The sequence below is a fragment of the Phyllobates terribilis genome, unplaced genomic scaffold (assembly GCF_046119375.1).
Source record: "Phyllobates terribilis strain yellow unplaced genomic scaffold, ASM4611937v1 Scaffold_411__1_contigs__length_1673714, whole genome shotgun sequence".
Taxonomy (NCBI): Eukaryota; Metazoa; Chordata; class Amphibia; order Anura; family Dendrobatidae; genus Phyllobates; species Phyllobates terribilis.
In genome coordinates, this window is record NW_027363171.1 from 318,597 (window position 1) to 338,082 (window position 19,486).

The following is a 19,486-nucleotide window of genomic DNA, read 5'->3' on the forward strand; positions in this document are numbered from 1 at the left end:
GTTCGCAGGCCTGGAGGAAAAAAAGAGACGCTCCTTTCCAGTGAATCACACAGAGTTCTAGCAGTAGACACATCTCTACAACAACTGTTAACAGGAAACTTTGAGCAGCAGGCCTTCATGGTAAAATAGCTGCTAGGAAACCACTGCTAAGGACAGGCAACAAGCAGAAGAGACTTGTTTGGGCTAAAGAACACAAGGAATGGACATTAGACCAGTGGAAATCTGTGCTTTGGTCTGATGAGTCCAAATTTGAGATCTTTGGTTCCAACCACTGTGTCTTTGTGCGACGCAGAAAAGGTGAACGGATGGACTCTACATGCCTGGTTCCCACCGTGAAGCATGGAGGAGGAGGTGTGATGATGTGGGGGTGCTTTGCTGGTTACACTTTTGGGGATTTATTCAAAATACTGAACCAGCATGGCTACCACTGCATCTTGCAGCGACATGCTATTCCATCCGGTTTGCGTTTAGTTGGACCATCATTTATTTTTCAACAGGACAATGACCCCAAACACACCTCCAGGCTGTGTAAGGGCTATTTGACCAAGAAGGAGAGTGATGGGGTGCTACGCCAGATGACCTGGCCTCCACAGTCACCAGACCTGAACCCAATCGAGAATGGTTTGGGGTGAGCTGGACCGCAGAGTGAAGGCAAAAGGGCCAACAAGTGCTAAGCATCTCTGGGAACTCCTTCAAGATTGTTGGAAGACCATTTCCGGTGACTACCTCTTGAAGCTCATCAAGAGAATGCCAAGAGTGTGTAAAGAAGTCATCAAAGCAAAAGGTGGCTACTTTGAAGAACCTAGAATATAAGACATATTTTCAGTTGTTTCACACTTTTTTGTTAAGTATATAATTCCACATGTGTTAATCCATAGTTTTGATGCCTTCAGTGTGAATGTACAATTTTCATAGTCATGAAAATACATAAAAAGTCTTTAAATGAGAAGGTGTGTCCAAACTTTTGGTCTGTACTGTATATAAAAGAAATTTTCCCCTCACCCATGACAGCACACCTTGAGAGAGGGATCCCCCCACCAAGGACAGGAAACCGTCTGAAATAAAAGGGCGGTACCTCTCCCTCGCTTCAGTTGGTTTCCTGTCCTTGATGGGAACCTGTCTGAAGAAAGGTGTCTTTTTACCTGGGCCCGTTCCGATGTGGAAGAGCGGGCACCTGCCTGTGCACCGGGTTCCAGGTCCCAGAAGCGCCGTCCGCGGTTCCCTGGAGCCGTGTCCGAGCGAGGCGCAGGCGGTGAGGAGGGCTCCGGCTCCCCGCAGACCGCTGCGCTGTCGTCTCCCTGCCGCAGACTCCTGGCTGGTCGCACGCTGGGAGCAGTGTCTTCCGCTGGGAGAGGCGTGCCCGATGACGTCGGGGGCGGCACCCGGAACCAAGATGGCGGCGCCCTGTAAACGCTTGCCGGCCGTTTTTTTTTTCAAAGATCGGCCGGTGGGTGTCAGGAGGGGGAGGACACATGGACCGGAGGAGGTCCGGATGTGCCCTATTTAAGGTGGGGGGGCTCCTGACAAGTGCTGCTTATACTCAAGCTCAGGTGTAGCAGCTATGGCAGACCAGGACAGCCAGGAGCAGCAGCAGCAGCAGCTGACCCCTCCACCCCATCAACGCCAGCGGAAGAAGCAGTCGGACACCTCGCACATGGACGGCCGCTCCAGCAACCGCAGCGGCAGCAGGAGGAGTAAGGTGTTGGACGCTTCAGGGACATCCAGAAGGGATTCGTCTTATGTCCCGCCACAGCCTCCAAATCCGGTACCCTTTTGTGACTTCAGGGGTGAGTGATCTTCGTGAATGTCACTTAATAGTAATGGAAAGTTATGTGCTTCATTCCTTAGAAACCTAAGAAGAGTAGCGCCAAAAAGAAGCACAGGGTTTGCGCCTTATGCCAGCCCCCCCCCTTTCCATAGATTGGCAGAAACTGCTTTGTGCAAGCTGTATTAACCAAACGATAGCGGAGAGCTCCCCGGATTTCGCTTCTAATTTGAGGTCCGTAATCCGTTCAGAGGTGCAGGATTCCCTGAAAGTCCTACTAAAGGGGAAAAAGAGATCCCATAAAGATATCTCCTCCGACTATGATTTATCCTCCCAGTCAGAGGATCTTTGCCTCAGTGATTCCGCATCCTCCTCTTCATCAGACAGTGGTAGGCCCTGTTTCCCTATTGAGGATACTGACAAGTTGGTCAGAGCGGTCAGATCTACCATGGGGTTGAGGGAGGAGAAGGCAGCCAGGTCCCTGGAAGATATTATGTTCGCAGGCCTGGAGGAAAAAAAGAGACGCTCCTTTCCAGTGAATCCCCAAATTCAGACCCTTATAGACCGGGAATGGAGGAAGCCGGAGAAATCAGGAGTATTGCCCTCATCCTCTAAAAGGAGGTACCCCTTCGAGGATAGTGTCTCTGAGTCCTGGGACAAAGTTCCTAAAGTTGACGGGTCTGTCATCCGATCATCCAAAAGATTGTCCCTACCCCTGGAAGATTCGGGCAGTCTAAAGGATGCTCTGGATAAGAAGGCAGATTCCTTCCTGCGTTACACCTGGGAAGCAGCGGCAGGGGGCCTGAAGCCAGCAGTAGCAGGCACTTGTGTCGCTAGGTCACTTATGGTGTGGCTTCAGCAATTAGGAGACCAGCTCAACGATAAAAAGATGTCCAGAGATAAAATCCTCTCCAATCTGCCTTTGCTACAAGCAGCATCTGCTTTTTTGGCCGACTCCTCAGCGGATTCAGTTAAACTCGCTGCCAGGTCGGCAAATTTGTCTAATGCTGCCAGACGAGCCCTGTGGCTCAAGGGTTGCCCAGGAGACCTACAATCTAAGCATAAGCTTTGTTCTCTTCCTTGTGATGGTAAACTTTTGTTTGGCCAAAAACTGGACGAGCTTTTGGAGAAGGCTGGCAACAAAGAGAGGTTTCCCAGGGTTCACGGGGGAAATAAAAAGGTCCTATTTTCGGAGGAAGAGGTTTAACTGGGGTCGCCCTCCGGGAGAAAGGAAAAGATGGGAGCCCAGATCTAAAAAGGACTCTGGTTACATGTTTGGAGGACCATCCTCCAGTTCCAAAAAATCTCCCAAATGACGCGAGGCTAGAGGTCGGGTGGAAGGCTTTCCCATTTTATCCTAGCTTGGGAAGCCATCACTTCAAATCCCTGGGTGTTAAGTATCATAAAGAACGGCCTAAAGATACGCTTCTGTCAGGTCCCTCACCGAACCTTCATGATCACCTCCAGGAGGAAGTCCAGGGAGGAGCAGATGGCTCTAGAATCAGAGGTATTAGACTTAGTCAACAAGCAGGTCCTTCACGAAGTTCCAGTTTCACAATGGGGATGGGGATTTTATTCCCCCCTGTTTGTGATAAAAAAAACAAATGGGTCCTTAAGGACCATTATCAACCTCAAAAGTCTAAATCAGCTGATAATCAACCAGACTTTCAAGATGGAATCAGTGAACTCTGCAGTGAAACTCTTACACCACAATTGTTTTATGGCAGTCATCGACCTAAAAGATGCCTACTATCATGTCCCAATCCATCCAGACTACAGGAAGTACCTAAGGGTAGCCCTGTTCATCCAAGGGCAATTAAGACATTTCCAATTCACTGCCCTACCTTTTGGACTCTCGATAGCACCGAGAGTATTTACAAAGGTTATAGCGGAGGTGACAGCTTTTCTCCGAATCAAGAACATGGTGATTGTTCCCTATCTGGACGACTTTCTGATAATAGGGAAATCGGAGGACCACTGTTCCTCTCAACTTTTAGAGGTCAGGACAGCTTTACATCACCTGGGGTGGTTAATAAATATTCAAAAATCAAAGCTATCCCCCTCAAGGACTCAGATCTTTCTGGGATTGACCCTAGATTCCCAACGCTAATCCTGTTTCCTCCCGGAAGACAAGGTTTGCAAAATAGTCAGCCTGGTCTCAAGGGCCATAAGGTCTCCCGTGATGTCCTTGAGAGAAGCAATGTCCCTACTAGACTCCATGACTTCCTGTCTTCCGGCAGTCAAATGGGCCCAGAGTCATATGAGGCTTCTTCAGTGGAAGGTCCTGTCAGCACAGAAATCCTTCAACGGACATTTAGGGAAAAAACTATCTCTTTCTTTGGAGACAGTAAACTCCCTCTCCTGGTGGACAAACAGGGAGAATCTGACCGCAGGCTTACAATGGTCCAAACCAGTCGACCACACAATTACAACAGATGCAAGCGGCTCCGGCTGGGGGGGTCATCTGGCAGAGCTCTCAGTTCAGGGGCTCTGGCTACGTCACGAAAAAGAAGCGTCATCAAACCTAAAAGAGGTTCTGGCAGTGGAGAAATCCCTGATAGGTTTCCTTCCCCGCATACAGGGTCGCCATGTCCAGATCAGGTCCGACAATCGGACGACAGTGGCGTATATAAATCACCAGGGAGGATCAAGATCTTGTTCCCTTATGGTAGTGGCAAACAGGATCCTGCATCTAGCAGAACAGCATCTTCCATCCCTCAGTGCTCTTTTCATCCGGTGGGGTAGAAAATTCAAGAGCAGATTTCCTCAGTCGCCACACTTTAAGACAGGGAGAGTGGGCTCTAAACCCGATAGTCTTCCAACAGATTATCCAGCTATGGGGGTCACCGGAGATAGATTTGTTCGCCACCAGGGCGAACAGGAAGGTGGAGAGATTCTGTTCACTAAATCCAACAGAGAATCCCTATGCTGTAGACGCTTTCCAGATACCCTGGAAGTTCGGGAAGGCCTACGCGTTTCCACCGATAGTGATGATCCCGGCAGTTGTGAGGAAAATTCGGGAGGAGGGGGCGAGGATAATTCTAATAGCCCCCTTTTGGCCCAAAAGACCCTGGTTCTCCCTGCTTCGCATAATGTTGGTCTCAGATCCTTGGGTCCTGCCGGACAGGCCGGACCTTCTTATCCAGGGGCCAATATTCCATGCACAAGCCAAAGGTTTCCATCTGGCGGCTTGGAATTTGAGAGGTTGTTACTGAGCAATAGGGGGTTTTTACCATGCCTAGTTTCTACCCTGTTGGGTAGTAGAAAGCCCATAACAACTAAAATTTATTCCAGAATCTGGGGAAAATTCCTGCATTTTATAGACTCCCCATTGTCGGATAAACCTCCAGTTAGAGAAGTCCTAGAGTTTTTACAAAAGGGATGTGACCTAGGGTTGGCTACGGGAACACTTAAAGTTCAGGTGTCCGCCCTGGGGGCGCTCTGTAATTGTAACCTGGCAGGGAACAGATGGGTCTCTAGATTCATTAAATCCTGTTCCAGAGCTAAGCCAGTTCGGGCTCTGAGTTCCTCCCTGGGACCTGAATTTGGTTTTAAATGCACTCTCTGGCGACCCATTTGAACCCCTGCAGGTTATTTCTCCAAAGATCCTCACCCTCAAAAACATCCTCTTAGTGGCCCTAACGTCGGCCCGTAGGGTGAGTAACCTGCAGGCCCTTTCTGTTGATCCCCCATACACCCAAATTCATGAGGACCGGGTCGTCCTGCGTACAGATCCGGCGTACCTTCCAAAAGTTGTATCCAGATTCCACTGTAATCAGGAGATTGTACTTCCCTCTTTCTGCAGTAACCCTAAAAACCCCGGGGAGGTTAGGTTCCACAATCTAGATGTTAGAAGGGCTTTACTACAGTACATAGACATGACTAGTCAGTGGAGGAAGGACAAGTCCTAGTTTCTGGCCTTTCAGGGGAGTAGGAAAGGTCACGGGGTATCAAAGGGAACTATTGCTAGGTGGCTTAGGGAGGCCATTTGTCTAGCTTATACATCTACAGGTGTTCCGGCACCGGATGGTATTAAAGCTCATTCCACCAGAGCTGTCGCAACCTCCTGGGCAGAGAGAGCCGATGTCTCGATTGACCAGATATGTAAAGCTGCTACTTGGTCTGCACCATCGACCTTCTACAAGCACTATCGGTTGGATCTATCCTCCTCTGACCTTACCTTTGGGAGAAGGGTACTTCAGGCGGTGGTCCCTCCCTAGGGTGCTCATATTCTCCAAAATTCTCTCAAGGTGTGCTGTCATGGGTGAGGGGAAAACACCAAGGTTACTTACCGGTAACCAGTTTTTCCTGAACCCATGACAGCACCCGTAGTTTCCCCCCCCTATTTTTCTCACGCCCTGGTGAAGCACTTTACATTTTGGGTGATTATATACAGTCATGGCCAAAAGTATTAAGAATGAGACAAATAGTAATTTTTCCAAAGTTTACTGCTTCATTTTTTGTAATGACAATTTGCGTATACTCCTGAATGTCAAAGAGTGATCAGCTTAACAGCAATTACTGTACTTGCAAAGTCAATATTTGCCCAGAAAATGAACTTTAACCCCCAAAACACATTTCAACATCATTGCAGTCCTGCCTTACAAAGGAGCAGCTAACATCGTTTTAGTGATTGATCCATTAACACAGGTGTGGGTGTTGATGAGGACAGGGCTGGCGATCAATCAGTCATGATTAAGTAAGAATGACATCACTGGACACTTTAAAAGGAGGCTGTTTCTTGGTATCATTGTTTCTCTTCAGTTAACCATGGCTATCTCTAAAGAAACACGTGCAGCCATCATTGCACTGCACAAAAATGGCCTAACAGGGAAGAGTATCACAGCTACAAAGATTGCCCCTCAGTCAACAATCTATCGCATCATCAAGAACTTCAAGGAGAGAGCTTCCATTGTTGTCAAAAAGGCTCCAGGGCGCCCAAGAAAGACCAGCAAGCGCCAGGACCGTATATTAAAACTGTTTCAGCTGCGGGATCGGACTACCAGCAGTGCCGAGCTTGCTCAGGAATGGCAGCAGGCTGGTGTGAGTGCTTCTGCACGCACTGTGAGGCGGAGACTCTTTGAGCAAGGGCTGGTTTCAAGGAGGGCAGCAAAGAAGCTACTTTGCTCCAGAAAAAACATCAGGGACCGACTGATATTCTGCAAAAGGTACAGGGAGTGGACTGCTGAGGACTGGGGCAAAGTCATTTTCTCTGATGAATCCCCTTTTCGATTGTTTGGGACATCTGGAAAACAGCTTATTTGGAGAAGAAGAGGTGAGCGCTACCACCAGTCTTGTCTCATGCCAACTGTAAAGCATCCTGAAACCATTCATGTGTGGGGTTGCTTCTCAGCCAAGGGAATCGGCTCACTCACAGTCTTGCCTAAAAACACAGCCATGAATAAAGAATGGTACCAGAATGTCCTCCAAGAGCAACTTCTCCCAACCGTTCAAGAGCAGTTTGGCGCCCAACAATGCCTTTTCCAGCATGATGGAGCACCTTGCCATAAAGCAAAGGTGATAACTAAATGGCTCATGGAACAAAACATAGAGATTTTGGGTTCATGGCCTGGAAACTCCCCAGATCTTAATCCCATTGAGAACTTGGGGTCAATCCTCAAGAGACGGGTGGACAAACAAAAACCAACAAATTCTGGCAAAATGCAAGCATTGATTATGCAAGAATGGACTGCTATCAGTCAGGATTTGGTCCAAAAGTTGATTGAGAGCATGCCAGGGAGAGTTACAGAGGTCTTGAAGAACAAGGGGCAACACTGCAAATATTGACTTGCTGCATTAACTCATTCGAACTGTCAATATAACCTATTGGTACTCATAATATGATTGCAATTATATTTCTGTATGTGATATAAACATCAGACAAACACTAATAAAAACCAGAGGCCAGCAGATCATGTGAAAATATAATTTTGGTGTCATTCTCAAAACTTTTGGCCATGACAAACATATATTGTAGGTGTTGGTTATGTGTCTAACCTTTTCTGGAGGTCCTCTCAATGCCCTGTAATCCAACTGAAGCGAGGGAGAGGTACCGCCCTTTTATTTCAGATGGTTTCCTGTCCTTGGTGGGGCGGATCCCTCTCTCAAGGTGTGCTGTCATGGGTTCAGGAAAAACCGGCTACCGGTAAGTAACCTTGGTGTTTTTTTAACAAACTATTGGAAATAAAAATGAATAAATCTTAAACAATTGTATTTATATCTTCCTTTAAAACTAGGCTGATTTAGCCTGAGTTTATTTGTTGATGTTGTCTTCCCAAATAGTAGAAAATTCGCTGACCAGAGACTCCGCGACAGGATTGTCCACTGAAGCGGAGACGGGAAATAGAATCCGGGAGTGTTGACCGTAGACCACAAAGAACGGGGATTTGGAAGAAGAGTCTCTCTCATGGTTGTTATAGGAGAACTCGGCCCATTGTAGGAGCTCAACCCAATCGTTATGGTGAGCGTTGACTAAGTGCCGGAGAAAGCTGGTAAGGACCTGGTTGATGCGTTCCACTTGACCATTGGACTGAGGATGATAAGCAGAGGAGAAATCCAAGGAGACATCCAGCAGCTTACACGTAGCTCTCCAGAAGAGTGAAGTGAACTGGACCCCGCGATCAGACACAATGTAGAGGGCTAGGCCATGGAGACGAAAGATGTGAAGGATGAAGTCCTTAGCCAGCACAGATGCAGATGGGAGACCAGGCAGAGGGATGAAATGGGCCATTTTAGAAAAGCGGTCAGCGACCACCCAAATGACAGCACAACCGGCAAAAATCGAGAGATCAGTAATAAAGTCCATAGCAATGTGTTGCCACGGAGCGGAAGGTACTGGAAGAGAAAGGATACGGCTGGCTGGTAGATGCCTGGGAACCTTGTTACGGGCACAGGAGGAACAAGCCGTGACGAAATCCACAACATCCTTGCGTAGGGAAGGCTACCAGTAATGCCGGGCGATGAGCAGGAAGGTATTCCTCTGGCCAGCATGGCCGACTAGTTTGGATGAATGGCCCCAGAGAAGAACCTTCTTACGATCCGGAACTGCTACAAAAGTCTTACCCAGTGGAAGACGAGACAGGTCAAACGGAGCCACAGTCATTACTTTGGAGGGGTCGATGTTATGCAGAGGCTCCTCCTCTAGGTCGGAAGACAGGAATGAGTGGGATAGAGGGTCGGCTTTAATGTTCTTGTCCGCAGGGCGGTAATGTAGAGTAAAACAGAATCGGGCAAAGAACAGAGACCACCGGGCCTGACGCGGATTGAGTCTTTGGGCGTTTTGTAAATAGGCCAGGTTTTTGTGGTCAGTGTAGATGACCACCAGGTGCAGAGCCCCTTCCAGCAGGTAGCGCCACTCCTCCAGCGCCAATTTGATGGCAAGCAGCTCTCGATCTCCTATGGAGTAGTTACGCTCGGACGAGGAGAAGAGCTTGGAGAAGAAGCAGCAAGTTACCATTCTCCCGGACGGGGATTTCTGGGTGTGCACCGCTCCGGCTCCGGAGGAGGAAGCATCAACCTCCAGGAAGAACTGCTTGTTGCAATCCGGACGGTGCATCACAGGGGCGGAGGAGAAGGCTTGTTTTAGGGAGACGAAGGCCTCCTCCGCTTCAGAAGTCCATTCCTTGGGATTTGCTCCCTTACGGGTGACCGCGGAGATGGGAGCGGTCCAGGAGGAGACATGAACGCCACCTTGGCCCGGTCGGAGGGAAACTGATGTGCCAGGAGTTCAAAGTGCAGCATGCACTGATTTAGAAAACCCCAACATAAGACAGGGCCATCACCAAAACGTGGAGGCGCAGAGATCCGGGGGCCAGAGCTGGATGCCATGGCACTAGTAGGCTGAGGCGCTGCCGGAGTGGGTGCCGCTCGGCTCAAGACAGACACAGATGGGATGGGCAGCGTATCCAGGCGGGAATTGACTGACCGCAGGTAGGTCAGGATAGTTTCCTGTTGGGATCTCTGATGAGAAACCTCCTGGTACAGGTCAGAGAGCGAAGGAGCCTGGGGGCCACCGGGTTCCATGGCCCGTGCAAACTGTTATGGATTCGGGTGGTGGAACCTCTGTGCTGCTGTGCAAGGAGGGACCAGAGGGGCGTGACTAAGTATCTACTCGGCCTGACCAAGGTCGCACAGCAGCTCAGTCGACTCCGTGAACCAGGGAGTTACGAAGCTGAGGGACCAGGTGCCACTCTGGGACCGACCTTGTATGAGAGCAGGTGACTCCCACGGGTCAGATGGAAGGAACTGACCGGTACAGCGGATGAGCACGGAAGGAAAGCTGACGGGTGGTCCGGGTAGACAAGCAGGCTGATTCGACTGATAGCCAGACGGGTGCTCTGGGTAGGCAGGCTGGCGGGCATAACGGGTAACTTGCAGGTGCTTCCAGGTAAGCAGGATGGCAGGCATGGTAGGTAACAGGCAGGTGCTTCCAGGTAAGCAGGCGGGCAGAGCCCATAGACAGACTGGCGGACTGGACTGTAGACAGACTGTCGGGTTGGGTAGTAGTCAGACCGGTGGACTGGACTGAAGAACAGACTGGCGGACAGGACTGACTTGCAGAGGGACCTGAGGGCTGAAGCAACAGTAAGAATAACAGAGCAACAACCTTGCACGGGCACCTCCATATTGGAGGAGGTGCTTTAAATAGGGAAAGTCCTCCAGCCATTGGTCGGGGACTTTTTAGGATGGCGCGCGCGGCCCCTTTAAGAGGGGAAGCTGCGTGCACCAGCCGCAGCAGCAGCAGGGAGGCCGGATGACGCCGGACCAGGAGTGCGGTGGTAAGGGGAACGGCGTCTCTGCCTGGCAGGGGGCAGAGACGCCGATGCTACAACTTATGTATATAGTGTATTGTCTAGTATGCCCTTAAGGTGATTAAATATATAATTTAACCTTGGGCTGCTCTTTTATCTTGATCCACGAACTCTCATGTCCAATGTTCGGTCCAACGAACACGCTACCGGGCTGGTTTCTAGCCTGATATAAATCCGTTACATCTAATAGAAACTGGTGGCAGCTCTCCCAGGCCAACAAGGTTCTGCTTCACTGGAGCCTGTCAGGGATGTTAGTCACTGACGTGGCACCACACTCGCTGAGTGGGCCACTTCTTCTCACTCCCGGTGCCTACTTGTACCGTGTGGACAGGGGGTGTCTGTGTAGAACTGTACCAATCTGACCTTACTCATCCTTGAGGGGGTGCGGAATGTCACGTTGGTGCAGAGGGCAGATCCATATCACGTGATCAGTCTGACGTAATAGTGACGTCAGGCTGGTGGCGGGGTGTGGAACCATCACAAGTGGTGGTAGTGGTGGGATTCTGCAGCGTCCCTCTGGTGCCATTCTTCACATTGGTCTCTTTGGTGGCATTTATTACAAGTGGTCACAGCGGTGGGATTCTGCAGGGTCCCACTACTGCCATTCTTCACATTGGTGGCAGCGGTGGGATTCTGCAGGATCTCTCTGCTGCAATTCTTCACAACAGGCAATCGTTCATTATCTTTAGGCGGAAAACCTGCTGACTTGTCTGCAAGAAACACATCTTACCTCTGAGAAACTTTTATAATAGTTAGTATCTCCAAGGATCCTAAAAGCTTCATTTACGTAGTCGCCGTAATTTTGGATGACAATCCCCCCGCCCTTATCTGCTGATCTAATTATAATATTTTTGTTGTTCTTAAGACTTATGAGAGCTTTTCTTTCCGGATTGCTCAAATTTCCATTTTTAAAATTAATAGGATGCTCTGATAATTTTTTAAAATCCTGTAAGGTTACATCATTAAACGTTTCTATCTGATGACTCTTGCTTTCTACCGGGTAAAAATTGGATTTGTTTTTCAGACCCGTGTGTATGGTATCCTCCATAGTCCCTATTGTAAGGTTTTCTTTGTTTGATATGTTTATAGGGGTGATAGCATAATGTCTTTTGAGCGTGATCTTTCTAATGAAAGCTTGAAGGTCCAAGAAGAAATCAAAATCTTTGATTTTGTATGTGATGCAAAAAGAAAGCCCCCTAGAGAGCACACGATTTTCGTCTGAGTTAAGTGTATAGGTTGACAAGTTGTATATGCTAGTTTTGTTACACTTGTTGGTGTCCTTATTTGTTATCCATTTATTAGCTTTCTAAAAAAAAAAGAAAAAAAAAATGTTGTTTTTTTCTTTCATGCATGTTTGTATTTAAGCTGCACTAAAGAAGTCTGTATACCAGCTACTCACTGAGGAAGCGGATAGGACGTCCGCGAAACGTGTTTGAATGTGACTTTTGTTTCATAAAATTCTTACATCTATCCATCGGACACGAGATCATCCGTGTATGCGGAGGAGCGCGGTCATTTAGACACCTTTTTTCTTCTACATCGGTTCGTTGATACATTTTGGAAACTCTGCTAGGGTTGGTGTTATCTGCAGCTCTCCACATTATCTCTTATATGTGTTGTGCATCATCACAACACGACAAGATGAGCGTCCTTTTTATTGTTCAACCATTGTTTCATTGAGTAACAGCACCATTTGCGCCCCTATTCTATTTTGTTTTATAGTATTTCCTTCTACATATTGAAAGTGATAGAGAAATTGAATTTAGAGAAAAATAAGGACCATCTGGCCTGTCTAGGACTTAGCCATTTAATGGATTCAATATATGCTAAATTCTTATGGTCAGTGACCACAGGGACTTGATGAACTGCCCCCACCAGAAAATGTCTCCATTCCTTAACGGCTAATTTAAAAGCAAGTAATTTACAATTCCCAACAGCATAATTTCTTCCAGCAGACAAAAGTTTTGGAACCCTGAGATAAAATGGCCCCTACCTTCGAAGCATCCACCTCCACAATGAATGGTTCTTGGAGATCGGGTTGGATTAGAACAGTAGCAGATATAAAACACTCTTTCAATTTTTCAAAAACCCCAATAGTCCTGTGGCCAAACCTTGAGATCTGCCCCCTTATGTGTGATGACAATAAGAGGTTCAGCAATCTGAGAAAAACCCCTAATGAATTTCCTATAATACACTGTGTGCCGAATTATTAGGCAAGTTGTATTTTAGAGGATTATTTTTATTATTGATCAACAACTATGTTCTCAATCAACCCAAAAGACTCATAAATATCCAAGCTTAATATTTTTGGAAGTTGGAGTGGGTTTTTTTTTAGATTTGGCTATCTTAGGAGGATATCTGTTTGTGCAGGTAACTATTACTGTTCTGAATTATTAGGCAATTTAATAAAAAACAAATATAATCCCATCTCACTTGTTTATTTTCACCAGGTAAACCAATATCAGTGCACAAAATTTAGAAATAAACTTTTCTGACATGCAAAAACAAAAACCAAAAAAATTAGTGATCAATATAGCCACCTTTCTTTATGATGACACTGAACAGCCTTCCATCCATAGATTCTGTCAGTTGCTTGATCTGTTTTCGATCAACATTGCGTGCAGCAGCCACCACAGCCTCCCAGACTCTGTTCCGAGAGGTGTACTGTTTTCCCTCCCTGTAGATCTCACATTTTATGATGGACCACAGGTTCTCTATGGGGTTCAGATCAGTTGAACAAGGGGGCCATGTCATTATATTTTCTTCTTTTAGACCTTTACTGGCCAGTTACACTGTGGAGTAGTTGGATGCATGTGATGGAGCATTGTCCTGCATGAAAATCATGTTTTTCTTGAACGATACTGACTTCTTCCTGTACCACTGCTTGATGAAGTTGTCTTCCAGAAACTGGCAGTAGGTCTGGGAGTTGAGCTTCACTCCATCCTCAACACGAAAAGGTCCCACAAGTTCATCTTTGATGATACCAGCCCATACCAGTACCCCACCTCCACCTTGCTGGCGTCTGAGTCGGACTGGAGCTCTCTGCCCTTTAATGATCCAGCCTCTGGCCCATCCATCTGGCCCATCAAGAGTCACTCTCATTTCATCAGTCCATAAAACCTTTGAAAAATCAGTCTTAAGATATTTCTTGGCCCATTCTTGACGTTTTATCTTATGTTTCTTGTTCAAAGGTGGTCGTTTTTCAGCCTTCCTTACCTTGGCCATGTCCCTGAGTATCGCACACCTTGTGCTTTTTGATACTCCAGTAATGTTGCAGCTCTGAAATATGGCAAAAGTGGTGGCGAATGGCATCTTGGCAGCTTCACGCTTGATTTTCCTCAATTCATGGGCAGTTATTTTGCGCCTTTCTTGGCCAACACGCTTCTTGCGACCCTGTTGGCTATTTGCCATGAAACGCTTCATTGTTCAGTGATCAAGCTTCAAAAGTTTGGAAATTTCAAGACTGCTGCATCCCTCTGCAAGACATCTCAGAATTTTGGACTTTTCAGAGCCCGTCAAATCTCTCTTCTGACCCATTTTGCCAAAGGAAAGAAAGTTGCCTAATAATTAAGAACACCTTATATAGGGTGTTGATGTCATTAGTCAACACCCCTCCTCATTACCGAGATGCACATCACCAGAATTACTTAATTGGTAGTTGGCTCTCAAGCCTATGCAGCTTGGAGTAGGACAACATGTATAAAAAGTATCATGTGATCAAAATACTCATTTGCCTAATAATTCTGCACACAGTGTAGTTGGTGAATCTTACAAAATGTTGCAACGCTTTCAGGTCACTAGGTCGGACCCAATCTGTTATGGCTTTGACCTTCCCAGGATCCATCGTAAACCCATCAGCCGATAAAATTAACCCCGGGAATGAAATTTCCTAAACAGAAAAAAACATTTCTCAATTTTAGCAAACAAAGAATTCTCCCTCAACCTTTGTAATACAACACGGACATGTTCCTGGTGAGAATCAAAATCAGGAGAGAAAGTTATATATCATCAAGGCAAATCACAAGAAATCTCCAAATGTAATCAGAGAAATATCATTCAGAAAGTTGTGAAATCCTGTTGGTGCATTGGAGAATCCAAATGGGAGGATGAGATTTTCTAAAAAAAAACCTGCTCCGTACACCTCGTACACACGCGGCTCCGCTCCGTACACCTCGTACACGTGCGGCTCTGCTCCGTACACCTTGTACACACATGGCTCCGCTCCGTACACCTCGTACACACGGCTCCGCTCCGTACACCTCGTACACACGCGGCTCCGCTCCGTACACCTCGTACACACACGGCTCCGCTCCGTACACCTCGTACACACACGGCTCCGCTCCGTACACACACGGCTCCGCTCCGTACACCTCGTGCACACGCGGCTCTGCTCCGTACACCTCGTACACACACGGCTCTGCTCCGTACACCTCATACACGCGCGGCTCCTCTCCGTACACCTCGTGCACACGCGGCTCTGCTCCGTACACCTCGTACACATGCAGCTCTACTCCGTGCACCTCGTACACACGTGGCTCCGCTCCGTACACCTCGTACACACGGTCTGCTCCGTACACCTCGTACACGCACAGCTCCGCTCCGTACACCTCGTACATGTGCGGCTCCGCTCCGTACACCTCGTACACACGGCTCCGCTCCGTACACCTCGTACACACGCGGCTCCGCTCCGTACACCTCGTACACATGCAGCTCCACTCCGTGCACCTTGTACACATGTGGCTGCGCTCCGTACACCTCGTACACATGTGGCTCCGCTCCGTACACCTCGTACACACGGTCTGCTCCGTACACCTCGTACACGCACGGCTCCGCTCCGTACACCTCGTACATGTGCGGCTCCGCTCCGTACACCTCGTACACACGGCTCCGCTATGTACACCTCGTAAACACGCGGCTCCGCTCCGTACACCTCGTACACACGCGGCTCCGCTCCGTACACCTCGTACACGCGCGTCTCTGCTCCGTACACCTCGTACACACGCGTCTCTGCTCCGTACACCTCGTACATGTGCGGCTCCGCTCCGTACACCTCATACACACGGCTCCACTCCGTACACCTCGTACACACGCGGCTCCGCTCCGTACACCTCGTACACGCGCGTCTCTGCTCCGTACACCTCGTACACACGCGGCTCTGCTCCGTACACCTCGTACACACGCGGCTCTGCTCCGTACACCTCGTACACACGCTGCTCCGCTCTGTACACCTCGTACACACGCTGCTCCGCTCTGTACACCTCGTACACACGCGGCTCTGCTCCGTACACCTCGTACACACGCGGCTCCGCTCTGTACACCTCGTACACACACGGCTCCGCTCCGTACACCTCGTACACACACGGCTCTGCTCCGTACACCTCGTACACACGCGGCTCTGCTCCGTACACCTCGTACACACGCGGCTCTGCTCCGTACACCTCGTACACACGCGGCTCTGCTCCGTACACCTCGTACACACGCGGCTCCGCTCCGTACACCCCGTACTCGCTCGGCTCCGCACACCTCGTACACACACGGCTCCGCTCCGTACACCTCGTACACACGCGGCTCTGCTCCGTACACACGCGGCTCTGCTCCGTACACCTCGTACACACGCGGCTCTGCTCCGTACACCTCGTACACACGCGGCTCTGCTCCGTACACCTCGTACACACGCGGCTCCGCTCCGTACACCCCGTACTCGCTCGGCTCCGCACACCTCGTACACACACGGCTCCGCTCCGTACACCTCGTACACACGCGGCTCTGCTCCGTACACACGCGGCTCTGCTCCGTACACCTCGTACACACGCGGCTCCGCTCCGTACACCTCGTACACACGCGGCTCTGCTCCGTACACCTCGTACACACGGCTCCGCTCTGTACACCTCGCACACACGCGGCTCCGCTCCGTACACCTCGTACACACGCGGCTCTGCTACATCCACACTGTAAACCCCTCCTGACCCCACACATAACCTTCAGCTCATCCAGCACCATGACAACCAGCACAGCAGAGTCCTGCATCCACTGAGGCCCCTGATCATGTGACCCCTGACTCCTCCCCTCCTGTGACCTCATCACAGCTCCTGTGCGCACAGAGCAGCCATATATGTGGTGGCGGCTCTGCAGGTGGAGGTATGTGGAGATCCCCCATTACTGGAGCATTAATACTAGATATATATTGCACAGGGGATATCGCAGCCGATTCCCTCTAGAATAATCCTGGAATCGCAGCATTAGATGATTATTTCTCTGCAGTTTCTATAGGACAAAATACATTACATTCCCTTTTGTTGGGTCATTATCGTGCTCCTATCTTTATAGTGAGTCTATGCGGTGACATCCAGGAGGCTCCACACAATTCAGGAACCCCAATGGGGACATTACGGCTTGTTCACCATCCATGACTGAATCAGTGGACATGTATGTGGTCTCTGGACCGGCCGTCTCTTCTGTATTTGTAGGTTTATGGAGCTGACACTATAGTGTTTAGGGCGTAGGATTGTGCGTTCACAAAGCCACTGATAGTTGTTAAAATTGTTACAAATATCGGAGAAAACTTGATTAATAATCTCCAGTACTGAGGACATCATTTTGTAAAAGTTTTCCGGGAAGGAGATTAAGCCGGTAGTGGAATCTGTAGGGAACCTGTCGTTTCTGAGGCTTAGCAGGTGGGGTGTAAATTGGTCCGCAGTAGAATTTCCCATCAAGTGAACCCACATATTAGTATTCAGAGTGGCTTCTGAATATGTCTCCATCCTGAAAAGGGTCACCTTGCCATGGTGGGATGGCTGTGATGCTTTTTTAATTAAAACATGTGTTCACTAAGAGCCCTATGTTATTTAAATGCACTTTTGCTTTTTTACTTATTTAGTTACAGCAGGGTTTATGATCACTTTGTTCCTTGTAGGTTTTGCATATGTCTCCATAGATGAGAAGATATTAAACAGGCATTCAGCTCTTCTGCTGGTGTTGCTCCCTTAAGAACAGGTAACATTTGGCAGAAGTCACCTGTAAAAAGTACAATTTCCCCCATTAAGCGATTGGATCCCTGCAGATCTTTCAAAGTGCGATCGAGGGCCTTGACAGCTTTCTTGTGCGCCATAGTAGATTCCTCCCAAACAAATAATTTGCAAGTCTGTAATTCTTTAGCTTTCCTTGAGCCCTTAGTGATATTACAGCCAAGAGTTTCCAACAGCACTAGATTCAAGGGCAATCCTAGTACTGAATGAGCTGTACACCCTCCATCTAGAAGAGTGGCCGCAATCCCAGACGAGGCATCGGCCAGAGCAATATTATTTGAACGAATTTCTGTGAGCAGCAAATTAATTAAGAATGTTTTACCGCTACCTCCTGATGCATCAAGGAAAAACAGTCTCCCATTTCCACGTGAAATCTGATCCGTAATTGCCAAATACGCCGATCTTTGGTCATCAACCAAAAGAGGCTTATTTAATGTGACAAATTCTTTCAACCTTTCCAAATCATAACTTTAGTTTCACAGAATATCTCTGTCCATAAGATCAAAGGCTGGTCGAACTGGTGCTGGTAAACCAAATTCTATTAGAGTTTTACTATTGATACACTTGCACCTTTCTTCTAGCATCAAGAGGACTTTGGTGAATATGTCAGCAGTGAAATTGAAGCCTAAATCTGGACTAACTCTCCTGTGCACTCTATGACAAGAATCTTAAGCTGCAGACTCCGAGGAAGAAACTGCTTATTGTCTGTGGCCTAAAATATATAGGTTTTATTACTAGATGTAAAGCAGAAAACTAAATACTGTAAAATAATAAATCTCCTAATATGTTTCCCCTTATTATCTCCAGTAATTGTATTATTACACAGGATTTTTATGATGTTACATCGGCTCATCTTCTCATTCAGGTCTACAATATTCGATCCTCTATGTTTACCCATTTTTACCCAAATTTACCCATCAAAGAAAGATATGGACAGAGACAAGATGGCAAAGGGGATATTACACCTCACCCTTGAGATCCTCTTCCAGCTTACTGGAGAGGTGAGAGATTCTGATGATGTCACATTACATCATTCTTATCTATGGGAATAACAGATGGACAGAACTGGAGAGGTGAGGACTCTGGAAATGTCTGTAGTGAGATTTAATAATGTGTTTCTCCATAACCAGGATTACACAGTAGTGAAGAAGACCTCTAGTGACCGCTGTCAGGACCCTGTGTCTGAGGGATGGAGAAGACCCCTGAGCCCAATCACAGGACCTCCATCTCACCCCCTGATACATGAGGACATCAATGACCAGAAGATCCTAGAACTCACCTACAAGATGATTGAGCTGCTGACTGGAGAGGTGACACTGCTGGGAATACTGGGATATTATACAGTAACGCTATGGAGGGATCGGGGAGTTGACGGTATCATTGTATATATCAGGTTCCTATAAGGTGTCAGGATGTCGCCGTCTATTTTTCCAAGGAGGAGTGGGAGTATTTAGAAGCACACAAAGATGTGTACAAGGACATCATGATGGAGGTTCCCCAGCCCCTCACATCACCAGGTAATAGACAGGACTAAATACACACGGCCTATAATTATCTGTATGTAAAGAATGAATTCAGTCCCTGTATGTGTTTCCTCCAGATCTATCCAGTAAGAGGACAACACCAGAGAGATGTCCCCGTCCTCTTCTTCCACAGGACTGTAAACAAGAAGATCCCAATGTTCCTCAGGATCATCAGGTAGATGGAGAGAAGGTGTCATGAGATCTCCCCTATGATGTGTAGACGGCTGTGAAGGTCTTGTGTTCAGTCCTGCTTTATCCACTAGTATTATATGTTTTATACTTGTGAAATGAGAACGGTGGAGATGGCAGGATTAGAGCTGATCATATATGTAACTTCTCCATCTGTCTGTGATTTTTACAATA

At 48.0% G+C, this 19,486-nt stretch overlaps 2 protein-coding genes across 2 annotated transcripts in view; both read left to right on the forward strand.

Moving 5' to 3' along the window:
* LOC141225684 (uncharacterized) overlaps positions 1-19,486 on the forward strand; it is a 61,990-nt gene that overhangs the window by 38,224 nt on the left and 4,280 nt on the right. The gene's annotated exons all lie outside the window — the stretch shown is intronic.
* On the forward strand, positions 17,914-19,322 carry LOC141225672 (oocyte zinc finger protein XlCOF7.1-like). Its single transcript, XM_073667078.1, has 5 exons — positions 17,914-17,981; positions 18,466-18,601; positions 18,731-18,910; positions 18,994-19,117; positions 19,201-19,322. Exons 1-5 carry the CDS (start codon positions 17,914-17,916, stop codon positions 19,320-19,322), a joined length of 630 nt encoding a protein of 209 aa, XP_073523179.1.